This window comes from Lepidochelys kempii, chromosome 1 (assembly GCF_965140285.1).
Source record: "Lepidochelys kempii isolate rLepKem1 chromosome 1, rLepKem1.hap1, whole genome shotgun sequence".
NCBI lineage: Eukaryota > Metazoa > Chordata > Testudines > Cheloniidae > Lepidochelys > Lepidochelys kempii.
The window spans coordinates 156,340,372-156,356,870 of NC_136380.1; the positions used below are offsets into that span (position 1 = coordinate 156,340,372).

Below are 16,499 nucleotides of genomic sequence, written 5' to 3' on the forward strand. Positions count from 1 at the left end.
GGAGCTTTCAGCTCTTTAATGCTATCTATTGCCTCTTTCCATCCCATATAACATCAAATTAATTGGCAATCATAATAGTAACATACTGATAGCAAACTGATCAGATAGTTCAAGTCAGAGAAGATAATTTTATGGCATTAATATAGCCCCGCAAGGACAGTATTAAATGTTTCCATTCATCTCATATTATTTGTATAGTCTTTATCAGCAGGGTCTGTGTTATCTGCCAGTATGCTACTCCACCTAGTAGTGACCAAGATGGCTTAGTATTTAATTTTTCTTTATGGCTACCATGGAAAATTCCTCTAAGACCAAAATGCATTAATAAGTTTTATTCATCTCTTAACACAGGTCATTCATGAAATGTTATAACACTTAAATAAAGACTTCACATCATACCAAACACACCAATGTGATAAGTGTGTCTGAGTCAGATGGAAACCTCGGGTGTGTTATGTTGCCTCTCTCTGTTATCCTACTAGAAAGCCAGGGTTTCTATGAATCCCCCTTTCATCTCCATCCTGCAACCTCTTCGCTTTCTGTGAGAGCTGAGCTGTGTACACAGCACTCCAGTCTTTCAGGAAAAGCTTTCTCTCAGCTGTTAGTATTTGTCACTGTATTTGCAGTCAGGGTAGCGGTAGGCAAAATGGGAATCGCAAGATTGCAAAGATTTCAAGAGCTCTATCAACTTTCCAGCGGCATCACTGACTTCCTGGTCTGCTCTGAAGCTGTCTGCACAGAGCCTTAGGAACCTGTCTATTTTCTCCTGAACAGGTTGGAGGAATTTTCCCTTTAGGAGCTTAGGCAGAAGCTCTTGACACACCATGACGAGGCTCTGCTTCTCTCTGACTGAATTACAGTTGGGAAATGCAGACTGGCAGTCCGAAGCCAAACAGCTAAATATGTCTTTATACTCTTGTTGCCCATCAGTCATCTGGAGACCTAATAAAGGCAATAAAAACATTTGTTAGAAATGTACAAATCTTTTATAATCATACATGTTTGCAATTTTGGTAAGAAAATGTCATTTAAAATAGTGTATACCTATGTGAATAATAACCTAGGTTAATTTAGCACCTTTCGTCCCAAAGCACTTTGTAGGCTGTATGTATAGGGTCATTTTCCACACTTCTGAAATGCATCTATGTCTCTGAAAGGATGAGGTGAAAAGAACTCAGTGCTACCCCGCCGTGTTTTATAGACGGGGGATAAGAATAATGCATTCGATTAAAATAGCAGAAGAACTCCGGTACAACATAAATACTGAGCTGAACTTTGAAGTTCCTATAGAAATTGCCACAAGTACTTAAGGCCTCAATTTTCCATTTCATCCAAAACCAGTAAGACTCAACAAGAGATGACCTGGTTGGAAGTGGACCAATAATACAAAAGATACATAACTGAATGCTTCACTAGAAGATTTTCACAAAATCAGTATAGATTTGTGAATACTTGAGAATTATTCAGATGACTGCATAAACGGAATGAATTTTTTTAAGTGTGGGAAAAAAAGTGAAATGTGTTAAGTTTATTAGAGGAATGCTATTTGCCCAGCTCTAGTTTTGGTGCTGTATTACGTCACCGTTTGCTTGGTGAAAGGCAGAGCTTGAACTGAGGACAAACTGACAAAAAGGGGTTTTCCTTTGTTGTTAATTCTAAAGTCAATGGGATAAAATGGCCTGGAAGGATCTAAATATTTGCCCAAATATTTAAAACTCTGATAGGCCTGTAAAGTTTGTCTGCAACTTAATATTTTGTGATTCCAGTTTTTAAGGAAAGAAGTGGAAGCTGTTGAATATTAGCATTCAAATATTGCTGTGTCTACTGTTGCTAGTCACAGATATTACCAGTGTCTCGCTGTGTAGTGACAAAAACTGTTCCAATGCTCTTTAATCGTAGTGTTAGTCACAGCGCCATTTACAGTACCAGTGAAAGGTGTGTAACATTCTGAATACAGAACTAAGCATTGCAGGAGCTGGTTCTGTTTTTATTGGCAGTAAATATCTCCTCTTGAACTTTTAATTATCCAATTTACTGAGCAATTTTTGATGTTTTAAATAAAACTAGCATAGCAGGTGAAAGATTTTTTTTTTCCTCCTGCTTTGCTAAATCCTCCTATGACAGATGCTTATTCAGAGATCATACTGAGTACCTTCCTGCTTGTCAATGATTCCCAGTGTGCTGGCATCCCGGATGAACAGAAGCCCATTGTTAAAAATACCAAATGTGCCAGCATCAACATGGACGAAATAAAAGAAATAGTTCATGTCATTATTCCTCATGGAATTGACAATAGAGAGGAGCTGGAAAGCCAGATCTGCTGCCACCTCAGGAGGAGAGCTGTAGAACTCCTTTAAAGGCCTTGTGCCTGCAGTGACAATGAGCCGGCCACAGGACCCCAAATACTTTGGAAATGGCCATCCCTCTGCTTCTGGGAAAATCTGTGGGAAGAGAAGAAAAATAATGGATCTAGTCACTGAAAATACTGAGGTGCGTATGTGGTGTTACACACATACAGAGTCTCCAGGAATAAATACGAAGTAAAGTAAGTGTGTGTGTGTGTGGGAGAGGGAGAGAGAGAGAGAGTTTGTATGGTTTCAGGTGGGTGGTGTGCATGAGAGAAGCCAGCGAATGGAAAATGAAAATGTTTTTGGGTGGTGCACTGTCTATTGCTACATTCTCAAGCTCTGCTGTGAGGGCTCTGATTGCATTACAGGATTATTGGATTCTTTAAGAAATTGTGTTCTAAACTCATGATTTTTATCAGGAATCTTGCAATTTTGGGGGTTTTCTTAAAGCCCCCAAATGGTGGAATTGTGTTACTACCTGAAAGTTGACTCACTTTTTATTTTTTTTAGAAACGTTTCTAGCCCTGATGGCAGCAATGAAATATCTCAAGACAACTAAAAATAGCCCTACATTTATTATTCTTAAATATCTCAAAAGCGTGAAGCCAGTGTAATGATTTTTTGGGGAGAGGCGGGCCTGATTCTATATTTTTGAACATTTGTGATTGACAATACTGTGGTCTCATCATAGTGTTGCCAAGTTTTGTTATAATTAGTGTTTCTTCTTAAAATGCCAGCTCCTGGAGTCATGGGACTAGGTGAGGTCCGTTGGCTGTCACTTTTTAAAAATAGTTCCTAGCACTCGTGGTTTAATAGAAAAGCATGAAAATATGACTCGAGTGCACGTTAAAGACTAAACACTGAGAAGCAAATAACAAGAACCCAAAATGTATTATTTTTTTAATCATGACTTTTGGGGCTGCCTAATGATTTTTGAATATGGGGCGTTTGGACAGCAATACCAGATATATGTCTGATACTACAATATATACTCTGCGCGTGCGTGCATGTGCACACATCCAATGCTCCTGAGATAAATAGCAATTGCAGCACTATTTGATAAACAGCGGAAGCCTGCAATATATTTATCATGCACCTTTGGCCATATTACTTCACCTCTGCCTGCTAATCCATCTTCCACCCCCAAGACAACTTCCACCATTCCAAAGCCCTGGGCTGTTTCAAACAGCTGCTCTTGTTCTTTTAAATCAATCTGCTGCAAAATCAGTCTGCTGCTGTTTTCCTGTTTTTCATCCCCCAGCGTGGAGTTACTCTCCTAAAATTACCTGGAACTGAGGCCCAGGGATGGGCATGGACCAGCTACTCATTTTTTTGTGTCATAAATGTAAAGTCTGAGATCTCATGACCCAGAAGTTTTATACCATTAGGAAAGGGAAACTCAGAATGCTCTGAAAAGGCCAAGGTAATGATCTACTTTAAAGTCATGACATTCTTAGGCACAGAAAAGTGATTTTTAGGTTATTTTTGGATGGCTCCTGCTGCGTCCCATGCAGTTGAAGCCATGGTAATTCAGGTAAGGGGCAGAAATAGTTAAGTTTTCAAAAATTCTCTAAACCATTTATAAAATACTTTCCTGTAGCATCCCCAGAATACATGGCTTTGTGATATAGCATAAAGATTCCGTCTGCATCCATGAGGATGGACTCCTCTCTCGCAAGCAATGCAGTTATCACACCACATCACATCAAGAGGGAATCTCTCTCTTTCTTAACCTCACAAAGCCAAAGGTTTTGGTTAGATGATTACTTTTCAAAAGTAACTTTCTTTTAGGCTCTCTAATGCATTCTGAAACAGGCACTGTAGAGACAGAACTTCTACTTTTGATTAAGCAGACGTCCTGGTATGCCAGTTCTGTGTTCCTGAGCATTATTAAAGGCGGCCGTTCCCTTTGCTGGAAAAACATTTAGAAAATGAAATCAACCCAGAAAGATTTAATTTTTCTTTTGTCAAGTGTTTTTTTTTAGCTACTAAATTTTGAAGTGGACTAATGAGCTTTGTTGAGATAAAAGCTTACCCTAAATGCTCCCTAGTGTACACCGTCATAGTGAGCTAGCAGGCTAAGGTAAGCAGATCTCCATGATGACATAAGCGAAGTTTGCTGAGAATGTCAGAGATGATCTGAACAGAGGCCACTGGCAGAGTGAAGCATAAGACAAGTGTCTGCTAGTGACCAGGAGCCAGATTTCAAAAGAACTTGGCACCCACCCAACAGCTCCCAGGTGGCAGCAGAGTTTCAAAAGTGCCCAATATCTGGCACCTCCCACTGAGAGCAATAGGAGCAGATGGGTACTGAGCATATTTGAAAGTCTGGTCCTGGAGATCAGCCTCAAACCTGCAGTCTACCCAGATTCTAGAGGTCACTTCTGGGCATGAGTGAGAGTGTGGGACAATGCTGGCAGGGTGTATGGATCTGAGACGACTGACAAAGATGGGGAGTCAAAAAATAACTTGTCCTGGGAAGGGTGCTGTAGGAAAAAGGATAATATAGGGGTTGATATGAGTTGGCCATGAGGAGTAGGAAAGAAGTGGACAGTGCCGTGGAGAAGGATTAGAGGTTCCCTCTGAAATGGCTCTTAGGAAGAGGAAAGAGGATGATGCTAATCCAGTCAGCCCAAATGTAGCACCGGATTTTGGTTCAGTCCTAGTGTGTCTGATGCATGTAAAAAATTAATATTAATGCAGCATTAAGGTTGGGGAATAACATAGCAGAAATGCTCAACCATAACTCTGACCCCTTGTGCTGATCCATTAGTCTGGGTCTCTCTGTTTAGATGATAAATTATTTGTGATTCAATGCAATATATTAACAATACAAACGGAACCCACTGGAATTTTGTTGTTTCCTTGCATTCCAATCCACATAGGTTCTGATTGTTAGAGGTGTTGAGCCCCTGCAGCTTTCTCTGCCTTCAAAGGGAGCTTAAAGAGCTCCATGCCTACACAAATCGGGCACAGGTACTTCAGGGTTAGCTTAATTTTTAAGCCTCAGTGAGGTGCAAGGAACAGTAGTGGTCCATAAAGCTTAGCAGGATAGTGAAAGTACCTGCTGCATGTCCTGAGCAACTGGAGAACATCATACGCACTATCCACAGAAGGGCTTGAGATTGGTTTCAGGAAATTTCATCCTAGGGAGAGGCACCGTACCTGTAATAGGATGGGATGTGTATTCACTGACAGCGTGTAGAGGAGGCGTAGTTTGTCCCGGTCTGTGAGGTGACCCATGTAGATACTGCCAGCATCTGGCACCTCAGCATAGCGGCGTACTATTCTGTCTAAGAGCCGCTGGGAGGGACAGCGCAGCATTGGACTAGGTAGCCCCTGGTAGGAAAGAACGAAGGTACTTGGGATGACTATACTTGGCACCTGCAAGTTTGTATTAGGCTGAAATATGGTGATCTGCTCTACACGCTGTTTGAGAACTCTGCCAGCAGGTTTGTACCAGATCCCCATTACAGCTACCTTTTTATAAAGGGTTCCTCTCAATTACTGTTAGCAACATGGAGCAGTTTAGGGATATTCTACAGTAGACTCTTCTTTAAACCCTGAACTACCTTGGGTATAGTCCCATGTTTCAGACTTTCCCTAAAATATGTATTCATGCAGGTATCTCAAAATGGCACACTGTTTCTGAAACAACCAATCCAACCTGGAGGTCTTGCTCCTGTCTGCCTCTCTGTCAGTATATTGAACTAATTTTGCTTCTCTGGTCTGTGCCCCTCCATGCAAATCTCTGTAGTGGGTGGTGGTCATTCACTTGTACTCTCCATCTTTCTGGAGCCCTCTCCCTTGAGGAAGTCACTTCCTTCTTTCAAAGAGCATCTTCCAAGCACATCCCAGTTCACCTTAGCCTATGGCTGATCTTTTTCTATGATATTATTCAATAGGGATGCTAGATGAAATGTAAAAACTCCTATATACATATTGTATGTAGGTGCCTGTATAGGATGTATTCTCTTTCTGATGAGGTTTACATATAGGTTTAAATAATTTACATATAGGTTTAATGTCTTGCTTATACTTTCTTGTAGATACCAGCAACAAATGATTTTCAGGTTTATGGATTCATCACACGGTAAGTTGCATTTTCTATATTTGAATATCTGAGTTATGAAAGTGCATAAAAATCTGCAGCTGGTATAAATAGCAATGTTTATTTACACTGATGTACTTTGACATCGCTTAATTTTTAAAATACATGCACTTTACTTGGTCAGTTATGGAGAAATGACACAGAGAATTAATTCTCACAGTGTCTAAATGTTACAAGTCCTCTTACGTTTCTCTCTTCCAGAACAGCATTAACAAGAAGATATTTATTCTTTGTCTAACACAAAACTAAGCAGAAAAATGGCAATTCTGTCTTACAGTTCTCTGACATGTTATTGCTGACTTTGAGTCACTTTTCCTTTGGAAGAGGAGTGTGGGGGGGGGAGGGAAGAGCCAAGCAGAATTGTGTTAAATGGTTGATAAGTGGTGACAAAGTTCTCTTGCAGCTGAGAGTATGTAAATATTTGCAGCCAAAGTTAGAAAGCCCTGCTGCCTACAGGAGTTTGTAATGCAAATGTCGAGACCCATAACTACATGCTGTAGGAGCAGAAATGGTGATACTTTAATGCAATTAAAAAAAATGTAATTTCCAACTTCATAGCTCATTCTATTATACAAAGTTGGTGAGGTGATCAACACTGTTCGCTTGCCATGGAATTATTTTGGGGATTTCCTAATTAAAACTGTGACAGGCACTTTTTCCAGTACAAAGATCAGAATGCTATGGCTGTGTCATTCACACTGTTCAGCAGGGAGCAGATAAGTGAATCCGAAATATAAGTCAGTGTGAACATGCAGGAGTATCCAATGTATGTTTGTCATTAATTTGGGAGCCAGAACACACCCAGTTGAGTTAAATGATCTTCAGACGGTGCTCATTCATACTTTCTGACCTGAGGCCAGTTCTATTTATGGCATGGAAACAGAATGAAGAGGAGTAAGGCTGGAAGCTGAATAGGTGAAGTCCCTGTTTCCCACATTTATATCGACAATTAATATAATTTCTTAATAACTTACCGAAGACCTCGGTCCAGCAAAGCACTATTCATGTAAATAGGCTCCATGAGCTTTGATAGGTGTACTCACATGCTGAAAGTTTAGCACATCTTAAGTGCTTCACTGGAGTGGGGCCAACATTTTTAGGGGGAAAGAACAGTGCCATCTCTGCGGCTGAAAAGAGAGCCAATTTAAAAATTAAAATCTAACCTTGTAAAATTGTCAGACAAAATCCACTGACTGGACACACACCTGAAGATCTTGCCATTCAAAGCACTGGAGATAACTGGTTTATCTACAGTATGTCTTAAGTCCCTTGCAATGTCTTCTCACCCTGGAAACTGAGGCTATGTCTACACTACAGCCTATGTTGGCATAACTTATGGCGCTTGGGGTGTGAAAAACCACCTCCCTGAGCGACAAAAGTTACGCTGACATAAGTGCTCCTGTGTACAGCAGTATATAGGCAGGAGAGCTTCTCCCACCGACACAGCTGCTGCTGCTTGTGGAGGTGGTTTTCTTGTGCCCATGGGAGAGCTCTCTCTTGTTGGCACCGAGCGTCTAAATGAGATGTTCTGCAGCTGCGCAGCTGTATTGCTGTACGTATAGACATAGTCTTAGACATGCCAACTCATTTGACAACATGTTTGGCGCTGAGTCGCAATGCTTCTCATTTAGCTTGGTTTAAAAAAATCACATGTTTGTGTGTCTAACAATGGACTGACCCAGCTATATCCACTTTCACTCAAACGGAATTTTTTCTAGTCCATAACGTGCAGCGGAAATACAAATTGGTGTGTGTGTGCTTATTTGTGCAAACACACTCAAAGCTCTTCCTGACATGGAAGAGACCTCTGCAGCACAACTGTCCTGTCTTTATACTACCACAATCGCAAAGTACTACCAAACAGTCAAGGAAGGGATAAACTCAATCCTGAATCCTTACTATCTGCGGTTCACGCTAAGGATTGACCGCTAGGTATATTATGTGAATTAATACAATTAGAAATGAATCCAGACTGCAAAAAATTTGAATCTGGATTTCAAACCACCCATAAGTTTTGGGTGTTTGAATCTGAGGGTTTGGTTCAGCCCATGACAGAGCTAGAGGTCTATTGCAAAAATCAGGATCTTGTTCCAGCTTCAGATTCCAGCATTATCCTTCTCCACTTCAAGTCCAGGCCTGTTCAGACCTGGAGGTCTGGTTCAGGCACATCTCTAGCAACAAGGCAATAAGTCAAAAGGAGATTGGTCTGGGAAATGGCTACGGCTCAAAAATACTTTCCTACAAAGGAGCAGGCATCAGATGAATGAAATACTTGCTGACATTTAATGAGCAAAGTGAGGCTTTAAATCTTGCTTCTCAGGGGCCAGATACCCAAAGGTGGTGGTTATGTGGTGGGAGCTGGACTATCAGCCTGATTAACAGCTTCACATTGTAACTTATATGTGCAAAATGGGCAAGCTGAAAAACTTGAGGGTTTTTTCTTGTACTTTGATATTGTTCACGTCTTTGTGCCTCAAGCCTTTCCTTAGCTGTTCTTCGTTGTTAGAATTAGAAATTTGCCCTGCAGGAGACCTCTGCTGAAACTAGCCTGCTTTTTTTATTGTTCACCTCACACCGGAAAACAAACCAGCAGCACATGATGTGAACTCTGACGCTGAAAGCGATGAACTCTGGAGCTTGAAACGCAGACAAAACAGCATGTCGCTATTACTACGGTGTAGGCTAATACGTGCAATGCCGTGATGCACACAAACACCGAGTTAAATCAAGGTTGTCTCTGGGGCAAGCATGATTTCAGTACTGAAGCATTTGTAGCTTGCAATAAAGATTTTTGCTGTGGCAGATGAAATAATCATTGTGGCAGGCAGCCCAATTGATAGTTGGGTCAGGCTGGGCAGTCAGTGAAAAGAATCAAAATGACAGGCCATGAAATAATGGTTTTCACAAGTATGTTAAGGTTTGTCATAATTTTCTGTTCTATAAAAGAAAATTACTTAAGCCCAGTAGTTTCTGTCAGATCTCTTATATATCCGAAGCTACAGGGAGGCTGGTGCAGCCACCAGCTTAGTGACCATAGTTTGATGGGAAATACTGCTACCTTGACTACATCAATAGAACCCTGATCATGACCAAAAATGCCAGTCACTGAATAGTTCTTGTATTAAGTGTTTTCAGTTGTTTATCATCTCATGAAACAAAGCATTCGCCCCAACATGGATTTGCACTGCAAATACCATACCACTGAAATCACAGCTCAGAGGGGACACACCTCTGGAACTCTTGCTGTTTAAATCTCAGGAGGGGTATCTGAGAGAGCTCCAACCTCCTGCAGCTGAACAGGTCAGAGAAATGTGCAGAAAACCCCTGTCATTCATTTTACAGTGGGACTAAACCAGAAAACTTGGCTCTGAATTTCAAACACCACACATTTCAGGGATGTTTGGTTCCAGGTTTTTGGTTCAGCCCATTATAAAGAGTGGCCATTTGCAAAATTTGGATCCACATGTGGATTTTAGGGGAGGTATTGGTTTGGGCCCACTTTTACTGAGAATTAAAAGTGAGGGGGAAAACAACTGCACTTCTAAATGGGACCAAGTTTATATTCCATTAAAACTCAGTGATATCAGTTTGTTATTCTGCTTCACTTTCAGATTCAAAGACCCATGCAGCTGTGAAAGCTGCAATCCTAGATCAGTGTGTAAGGTCTGTTTTGTTGATTGCAGAGTACTGTGCCCTGCTTTGCCCGATAGGACCAGAAAGGTTTGAAAACTTGTTGAAATGTGCTCACTGAGTTTGTTCTTGAGTTTGAATGATGCCCTGGCCTTGGCACCAGCAATTTGGTTCTCGGGCATGAGGGAGCCTACGTAAGTTCAGCATTCCCAAATGTGCACAGAGGAAATCCTAGACTATAGGAGAAAGTAGGCTGCAATGCTGGGGGTGGGGGTGGGGAGGAGGCCTCAAACAGAATTCACTGTGTATTGGGATTTTGCTTTGTGTGACGTGTGTTTGTGACACAGTCCAGCCCAACTGAAACTGGGTTTCAGAGAAACTGAGGCAGTGTGGGAGGAGCGAGGGGGCTTTATGTAGTGGCAAGGGCCTTTGATAAGACAGGGTCCCCAAGGAGAGGAGTAGGAGTTGGATAATGAAACATCTCTATAGCAGGTCTCAGGAAGAATTTCTCCATTTTGACACATACAGGTTTCCTGAGTTCAACAGATAGATATTTTAAGCACTTCCATTTGTTTGGCCATTGATTTAAAGTAATTCTGCCCCACTGTCATGACAGTGCCCAATTTTATACACAACCTCCCATGAAACTTGCTCACCAGACGGGTGTCACCAGCTTGCCCTGCTCTACTATTGGTTTTCCTACCTCGGCACCAGTAAAACACTCCACACTGCCATCTTGTGGAGAGAGAGTGCTTTAATGCACATGGGAAACAATTCAGGGCAGGATTTCAAAAGAGACATTCATGTAAAGCAGCTGATGAGAAAATGTGAATTTTAGATCAGGAATATTTTTGAACACTTGCTGTAACCTCCGGTTGCCTTTCCTTCTCCTCCTTTATAAGACTATTAGACGAAGTACAATATATCTTCCAAAAAGTGAGTAGCCTTTTCCCAAAGAGATGTTCTGTTCTGTCCCAGGTTTATTTTATCTTCCAGCTCAAATGTGCTCATTTGTCTAGCTGCCGGCTCTGAGAGTCACACTGGGCTCCCTCCACCTTGCTGCCAGTAATAAAGGTTCTGCTGAACTTATTAGCCCCACAGTGACACCTGGGTAACTCTTGTGCTGTCAATGGTTTGCACAGGTGCCCCGATCACAATTTAGTCAACCCTATTACCGATGATGCCTATGGATTTGCAGCTCACTCAGTCTGAGCTGTGCTTGCTCTGCAGGCTAGCAGGAGTAAAAAGCAGCAGAAACTCCTTATTGCTAGGAGTCAGCAGAGCTGAGTGAATGTGCCCAGGGAGCAGATCTGGTGGGTTACAGCTGACATTTTGATGAGGTTCCTTTTCAAAGCAGATCCCCACTTTAGAGAGGTTTCAGAGTAACAGCCGTGTTAGTCTGTATTCGCAAAAAGAAAAGGAGTACTTGTGGCACCTTAGAGACTAACCAATTTATTTGAGCATGAGCTTTCGTGAGCTACAGCTCACTTCATCGGATGCATACCGTGGAAACTGCAGCAGACTTTATATACACACAGAGAATATGAAACAATACCTCCTCCCACCCCACTGTCCTGCTGGTAATAGCTTATCTAAAGTGATCATCAAGTTGGGCCATTTCCAGCACAAATCCAGGTTTTCTCGCCCTCCACCCCCCCACACAAATTCACTCTCCTGCTGGTGATAGCCACTTTAGAGAGTGATCTTTCTAGAACAAACACTCAGCTGAATGATCCTCCTTCCATCCCAGCCACCAACCAGCTCCTTTCCCTCCTTTTTTAGCAGTCACTACAACCCTTTGCTCAGGGGGGTGGGCAGTGTTGGTCTCTTGTCTGAAAGCCATCCTCAGCAAAAGGCAGCACCCTGCCCCTTGGCTGGAGTGGGAACGGCGCCTTCCTCACACACTCTGCAGCAGGTGCTCAGAGCTCAGTGCTTCTCCAGACTTGGTCTGTTTAAAACCCGCTACCGCCTTTTCTGCTGCCTGGTTATCAGCTTGCACCATAGGCTTTTTATCTCTCTCGTCTCCTCCCTCTCCGTAGTGGCAGTAACCACCCGGCGGCTTCCCTGAAGCTGAGGCTGACACACCTGTCTCCCCTCGCTTACCCTGTGACATTTAAGGATTCCAATAAAAAGGCCAGCAAACTTCCTCTTGCATGACACATGTTGCTATAGATGGCCTAGAGATTAAGAAATAGGAATCCTAGTCCGGAGCCTCTGGGCTCCTTCCAGGCCCATGAAGTGAGTCCTGCAGTGCCCTGGTGACAGGATGCATGTGCCCTGTCTCTGAGGGAATCTTGCGTGGCCCCTCAGTGTGGTGCTTCCTTTTCATGCACCCACAGTGTGCATTGGGATCAGCTGAGAAGGCAGGTGTTCCCTGGCCCTCTGGGAGGGAGGGAGGGAGGGAGTTAGTGGTGGTGACAGACAGAGAATGACAGAGAATGGTACTACCCTCACCAAGGGCTGCTGCATGCTATAAATCCCCTCTCTAGGAGTGGGGGGAAGGCTAACCTTTCAGAGGAAAGAAACAACTGAAAAGTGCAGTTTTTAAAAAAGCCTAGTCATTTATCCAGTGACAAGGGGAACCGATAAATAATCATTGTAGCAGGGTTCAGTACTGGCAACTTTCTTAAAGCCCCAGCTCCTCAAGTCAAGTGATTACATGAGAATCTCAACTTTCATTCAAGAAAATAAAGTTTCTAGCCTTCATGGTTGCACAGAAAAGCTTAAAAATGTGCCCCTTAAATCTCAAACCTGGGGGGGAGGTTTAAAAAAACATTATTGATAATATTTATTTATTTTGAAATCTCAGGATTTTGGGGGGCTTGATTCATGATTTTTGAATGTATGAGGTTTGCCATATTGGGGTGTTCAACAAGTAGATGGCTCAGACAGCATCCCAGTTTGGATTACAGATCAAAGCTTGAACCTATTTCTCTAGGGGGTCATATCTGATCCCTGAATTAAAGTACCCCAACCAGTGGGAAGATTCAGATTTTGAGCCCTTGCAATTAGGTATGTTTGGATCTGGACTTTAGATTCTGCTCTATTATGGGCTAAGTCACAGCCTGGACAATAGAGACTTGTAAGATCAGCACGTTTCTTAAAAGTTTGCTGCACATCTGTTCCCTGCTCACTTTTCATAGTCCCAGGGTTGTCCCAACCCTCCTTCACTTTAAAAAGAATCCTAGTTTTAAAGTCCTAGGTTGGTTCATTCTACCTCTCTTCCCTGGGGTTTAATCTTGTTCTCTCCCGCCATTCTCCACCAGTACTTCCTGGCAATCATTTCCAGTGGGATGCTTCCTAAGGGGTTGACGGACCAGTAGCGATCAGCAGAGAAGGCAGAATGGAACTGAAGAAGCTTTGTAAAAAGCTGCCAGTTCTAGTCTTGATCATTACAAAAGAAAGTTAAAATAGACTGGTTTGGATATTAACCTCTGATTTCATTTTTATGTGAGAATCATCCATGTGGCGCTGAAGACACTTTCCCCCTCTTCTTGTGTCCCCACTACAGTGCTCTGAGAGTGTCAAAATCTTAATTCTTGTGGAGCCCTGCAAGCTTAGAGCTTAGGTAGCTCCAGTGAGTCACAGTCCTTGATTCTTTATGAAGTTTAAAAAATAAATGAAGCAATCAGAGATTCCCCCAGACTCTGTTACAGGAGGTAACTGCAGTAGCTGCCAAATCGGTGTGCTCCTCATTAACAGGACCTTGCCTACTCACCTGCACGAGGTCTGGTGTGAGGCGCTTTGCTTTCAGCCACTTTTGGAATCTCTCCGTCTTCCTCAAGACACGCTCGATGCTGCAGGTCTTCGTCTTGGAAAGGGAAGCACAGATTCTCTTGTCAGCTTGGTCATGCTGGTATTTGGTGGTTAACCTGGAGATCTCAACCAGCCGCCAGCTTTTGGCATCATCTGTGTAGTTCCCAGAGTAACTGGGAAAGTAGTTGGGAGGCAGTTTTAAATGAGAAGCGAGCCAGTTGTCAAACCTGCCAAAGCAAAGCAAGTTCCCAGAGGAGATTCTGTTAATAAGCCACATGGACAATTCAAGCACAATTGCCGGTTTTCTTATTTAAACTCCAGGGGCTAGAAAAAGGATTTGATCATTTCTAAAATGTTTCAAATTACGTAAATTTGTGTGTGTGCATGTGTGTTGTGTTTTGTTGAACAACAAAATCTCAACCCAGTAGCCTTGTACTTAGAAACAGCCCTACGCTAACAAAAGTGTGCACGTTCAATGGAGGAAAAACACTTTTGGTAACTAAGCAGATTCCCATTTCGTGCTTACAGCTGGTAGTCACAAACAGTGGAGGAACATGAGAGTTGTTATAGTGCTAGGCATTGGGTAGTAGCCCTTTAAATAGTTTAGGAGCACTCTAGTAGCCACCCTGTCCTGTAATGCAGAAGCCACCAGAGCCCTAGGAGTACATATTTAGCTAGGCCAGGTATGCTTTTGTGTAGTTAGTAAACACTGTTATTCGGAACCCAGCTGGGTCCTTGTAGTTTCAGCGTCTCGTAATGCTGTGCTGAGAACAAAGATGCTACAGTTACAAACGATTAAAAGGTTTAAAGCACCCAAGAATTATGCAGTACCACAGTGTATGGTGCTGCTGTGGAAAACAAAAGGAAAACTCTAGAGTCTCAAGGTAGCTGTGGAAGAACACGTAGGTCTGTAAGTCTCTGTCACTCTGTCCAATGGTGTTGGTCCCAGGGATATGAGAGAGACAAGAGACAAGGTGAGGTAATACCTGTTACTGGACCAACTTCTGTTGGTGAGAGAGACAGGGTTTGAGCTGACACAGAGCTCGTCTTCAGGGCTGGCCCAGATCTCTATTATCCCCTCCATTAAAACTGTTCTACAGGAACTTTAATTTGAGCTGCAAAGGCAGCATGGACCTTTCTTTAATATCTCATTGGAAGGATTCAGTGTATCAGCCCCTTGTCGTATTGCACTTTGGGGCCAAACTTTCAAAGATGTGTACCCCAGTGCCATGGGTGATGTGTAAGTCTTCTGTTGCACACAGCTAGTTAGACCCCTTACTAGTGGTGTGTGTGTGTGTGTGTACGCAAATATCTGATTTACATGTCTAATTGTGTTATGTGCATTATTAAGCCCCATATATCTTTGATGTCAGCTTTGGGTATGAACCCAAATCTGAGTTTATGTTGTGAACACACAATCACTTGTCCACGAATCAGGAGTATTGCCAGTTAAATGCTTTTTTGTGGACTTCCTGCATTATCACTGCATCATCAATGTCTCGCTGTTGTCTCATCACTACAATTCCTAGGATAGTAGTGGTTGTCACTGCTGGTAGCAGAATGGATATGTCCCAGTTCCATTCCAGATATTCCTACAGTTGTGATACCATAATGATTGGCCATGCTGCAGAGGGTGGTGATTTTGTAAAGTGAACAAATACCCGCCGAGGACTGAACTGTGTTTTTCCACCCAGAAGAAAAGTGCATTAAACAGCATCAATTAGTTCCTATTTGAATTGCTAATTAACTTCCTTTGCGCCCCTGTTTTTTTCCCTCCAAATCACTGTGACTGTGTGTATGAAAACGGATAGTGCAGAGGATTCCCCAGCGGCCGTGAGCCATGCTGTGCAGGGTGGAGGGAACAAAATCTGCAGCAAATGCCATGGTGAGGTGCTCTAGATGGAGAAAAGGACTAGGTAGCAGAGCTGGTCAAAACTCCGTTTCTGTTGTGTGGGAAATTGACATTTTGACCTTTTCTTTTCATCCTGAAATGGAAAGAAAAAGTCAAAATTTTCCACAAAAAACATTCTGAAATGTTGGGTTGGAAATACAGAAATGTCCTTATTGAAATCACCCGGTGAAGCATGCCTGACCACATGGCATCACTGTTCGTTTACGCATGGTCGAAGCATTTCATTTTTACTATTCTTATGTGAGTTTTTTTATTTTTGCTGAATGAGTGTTTTCCGATGGAAACCTGTTCCATTGAAAAATTCCAGCCAGCTCTATTCTACTCCCTGCTCTGGGTAGCTGGTTTTCTGCCCTGAGCCTATGGGTTACCCAAGAAAAATGGACAGCCAGAAGAAGGCGGAGCCATGGTAAATGGCTGGCTTCACCAACCTCAAATGAGGAAAACCTTCTGAAAAATTAACATTGCTTTGGACAGAATTAACACATACTGAGCCCTGGAAGTCTCCTCCTCAGCAGTACAGGGCACAGCTGGAGTCTGGCGGCCTCTGACACCATGGCTACTGGTCCTGCTGTGCTCTCATAGCTAGGGCGGGGTGCCTCATGGGAGCGCAAAGGGGAATCCTTTCACAAAGTTGGACAGGAGTTGGAGGACTGGGTGCCTGACCTCCCCACTTCTTTGGGGGCAGGGAAGTGGGGGGAAATGTTCTGGGTATTCAGCTTCAGTGTAGCTATGGAGATTTTTC

At 42.7% G+C, this 16,499-nt stretch overlaps 1 protein-coding gene across 3 annotated transcripts in view; it reads right to left on the reverse strand.

Moving 5' to 3' along the window:
- DIPK2B (divergent protein kinase domain 2B) overlaps positions 1-16,499 on the reverse strand; it is a 23,158-nt gene continuing 6,659 nt past the window's right edge. The window contains exons 2-5 of one of the 3 annotated variants that reach the window (XM_073359062.1): positions 13,808-14,018; positions 5,514-5,687; positions 2,153-2,441; positions 1-942 (exon numbers count right to left, since the gene is read on the reverse strand). In XM_073359062.1, coding sequence (XP_073215163.1) covers positions 602-942; positions 2,153-2,441; positions 5,514-5,687; positions 13,808-14,018 — 1,015 coding nt within the window. In that variant the 3' untranslated portion in view covers positions 1-601. Of the gene's footprint in view, positions 943-2,152; positions 2,442-5,513; positions 5,688-13,807; positions 14,073-16,499 lie in introns of all 3 variants that reach the window. The other 2 variants (XM_073359052.1, XM_073359071.1) reach the window with 2 other exon arrangements.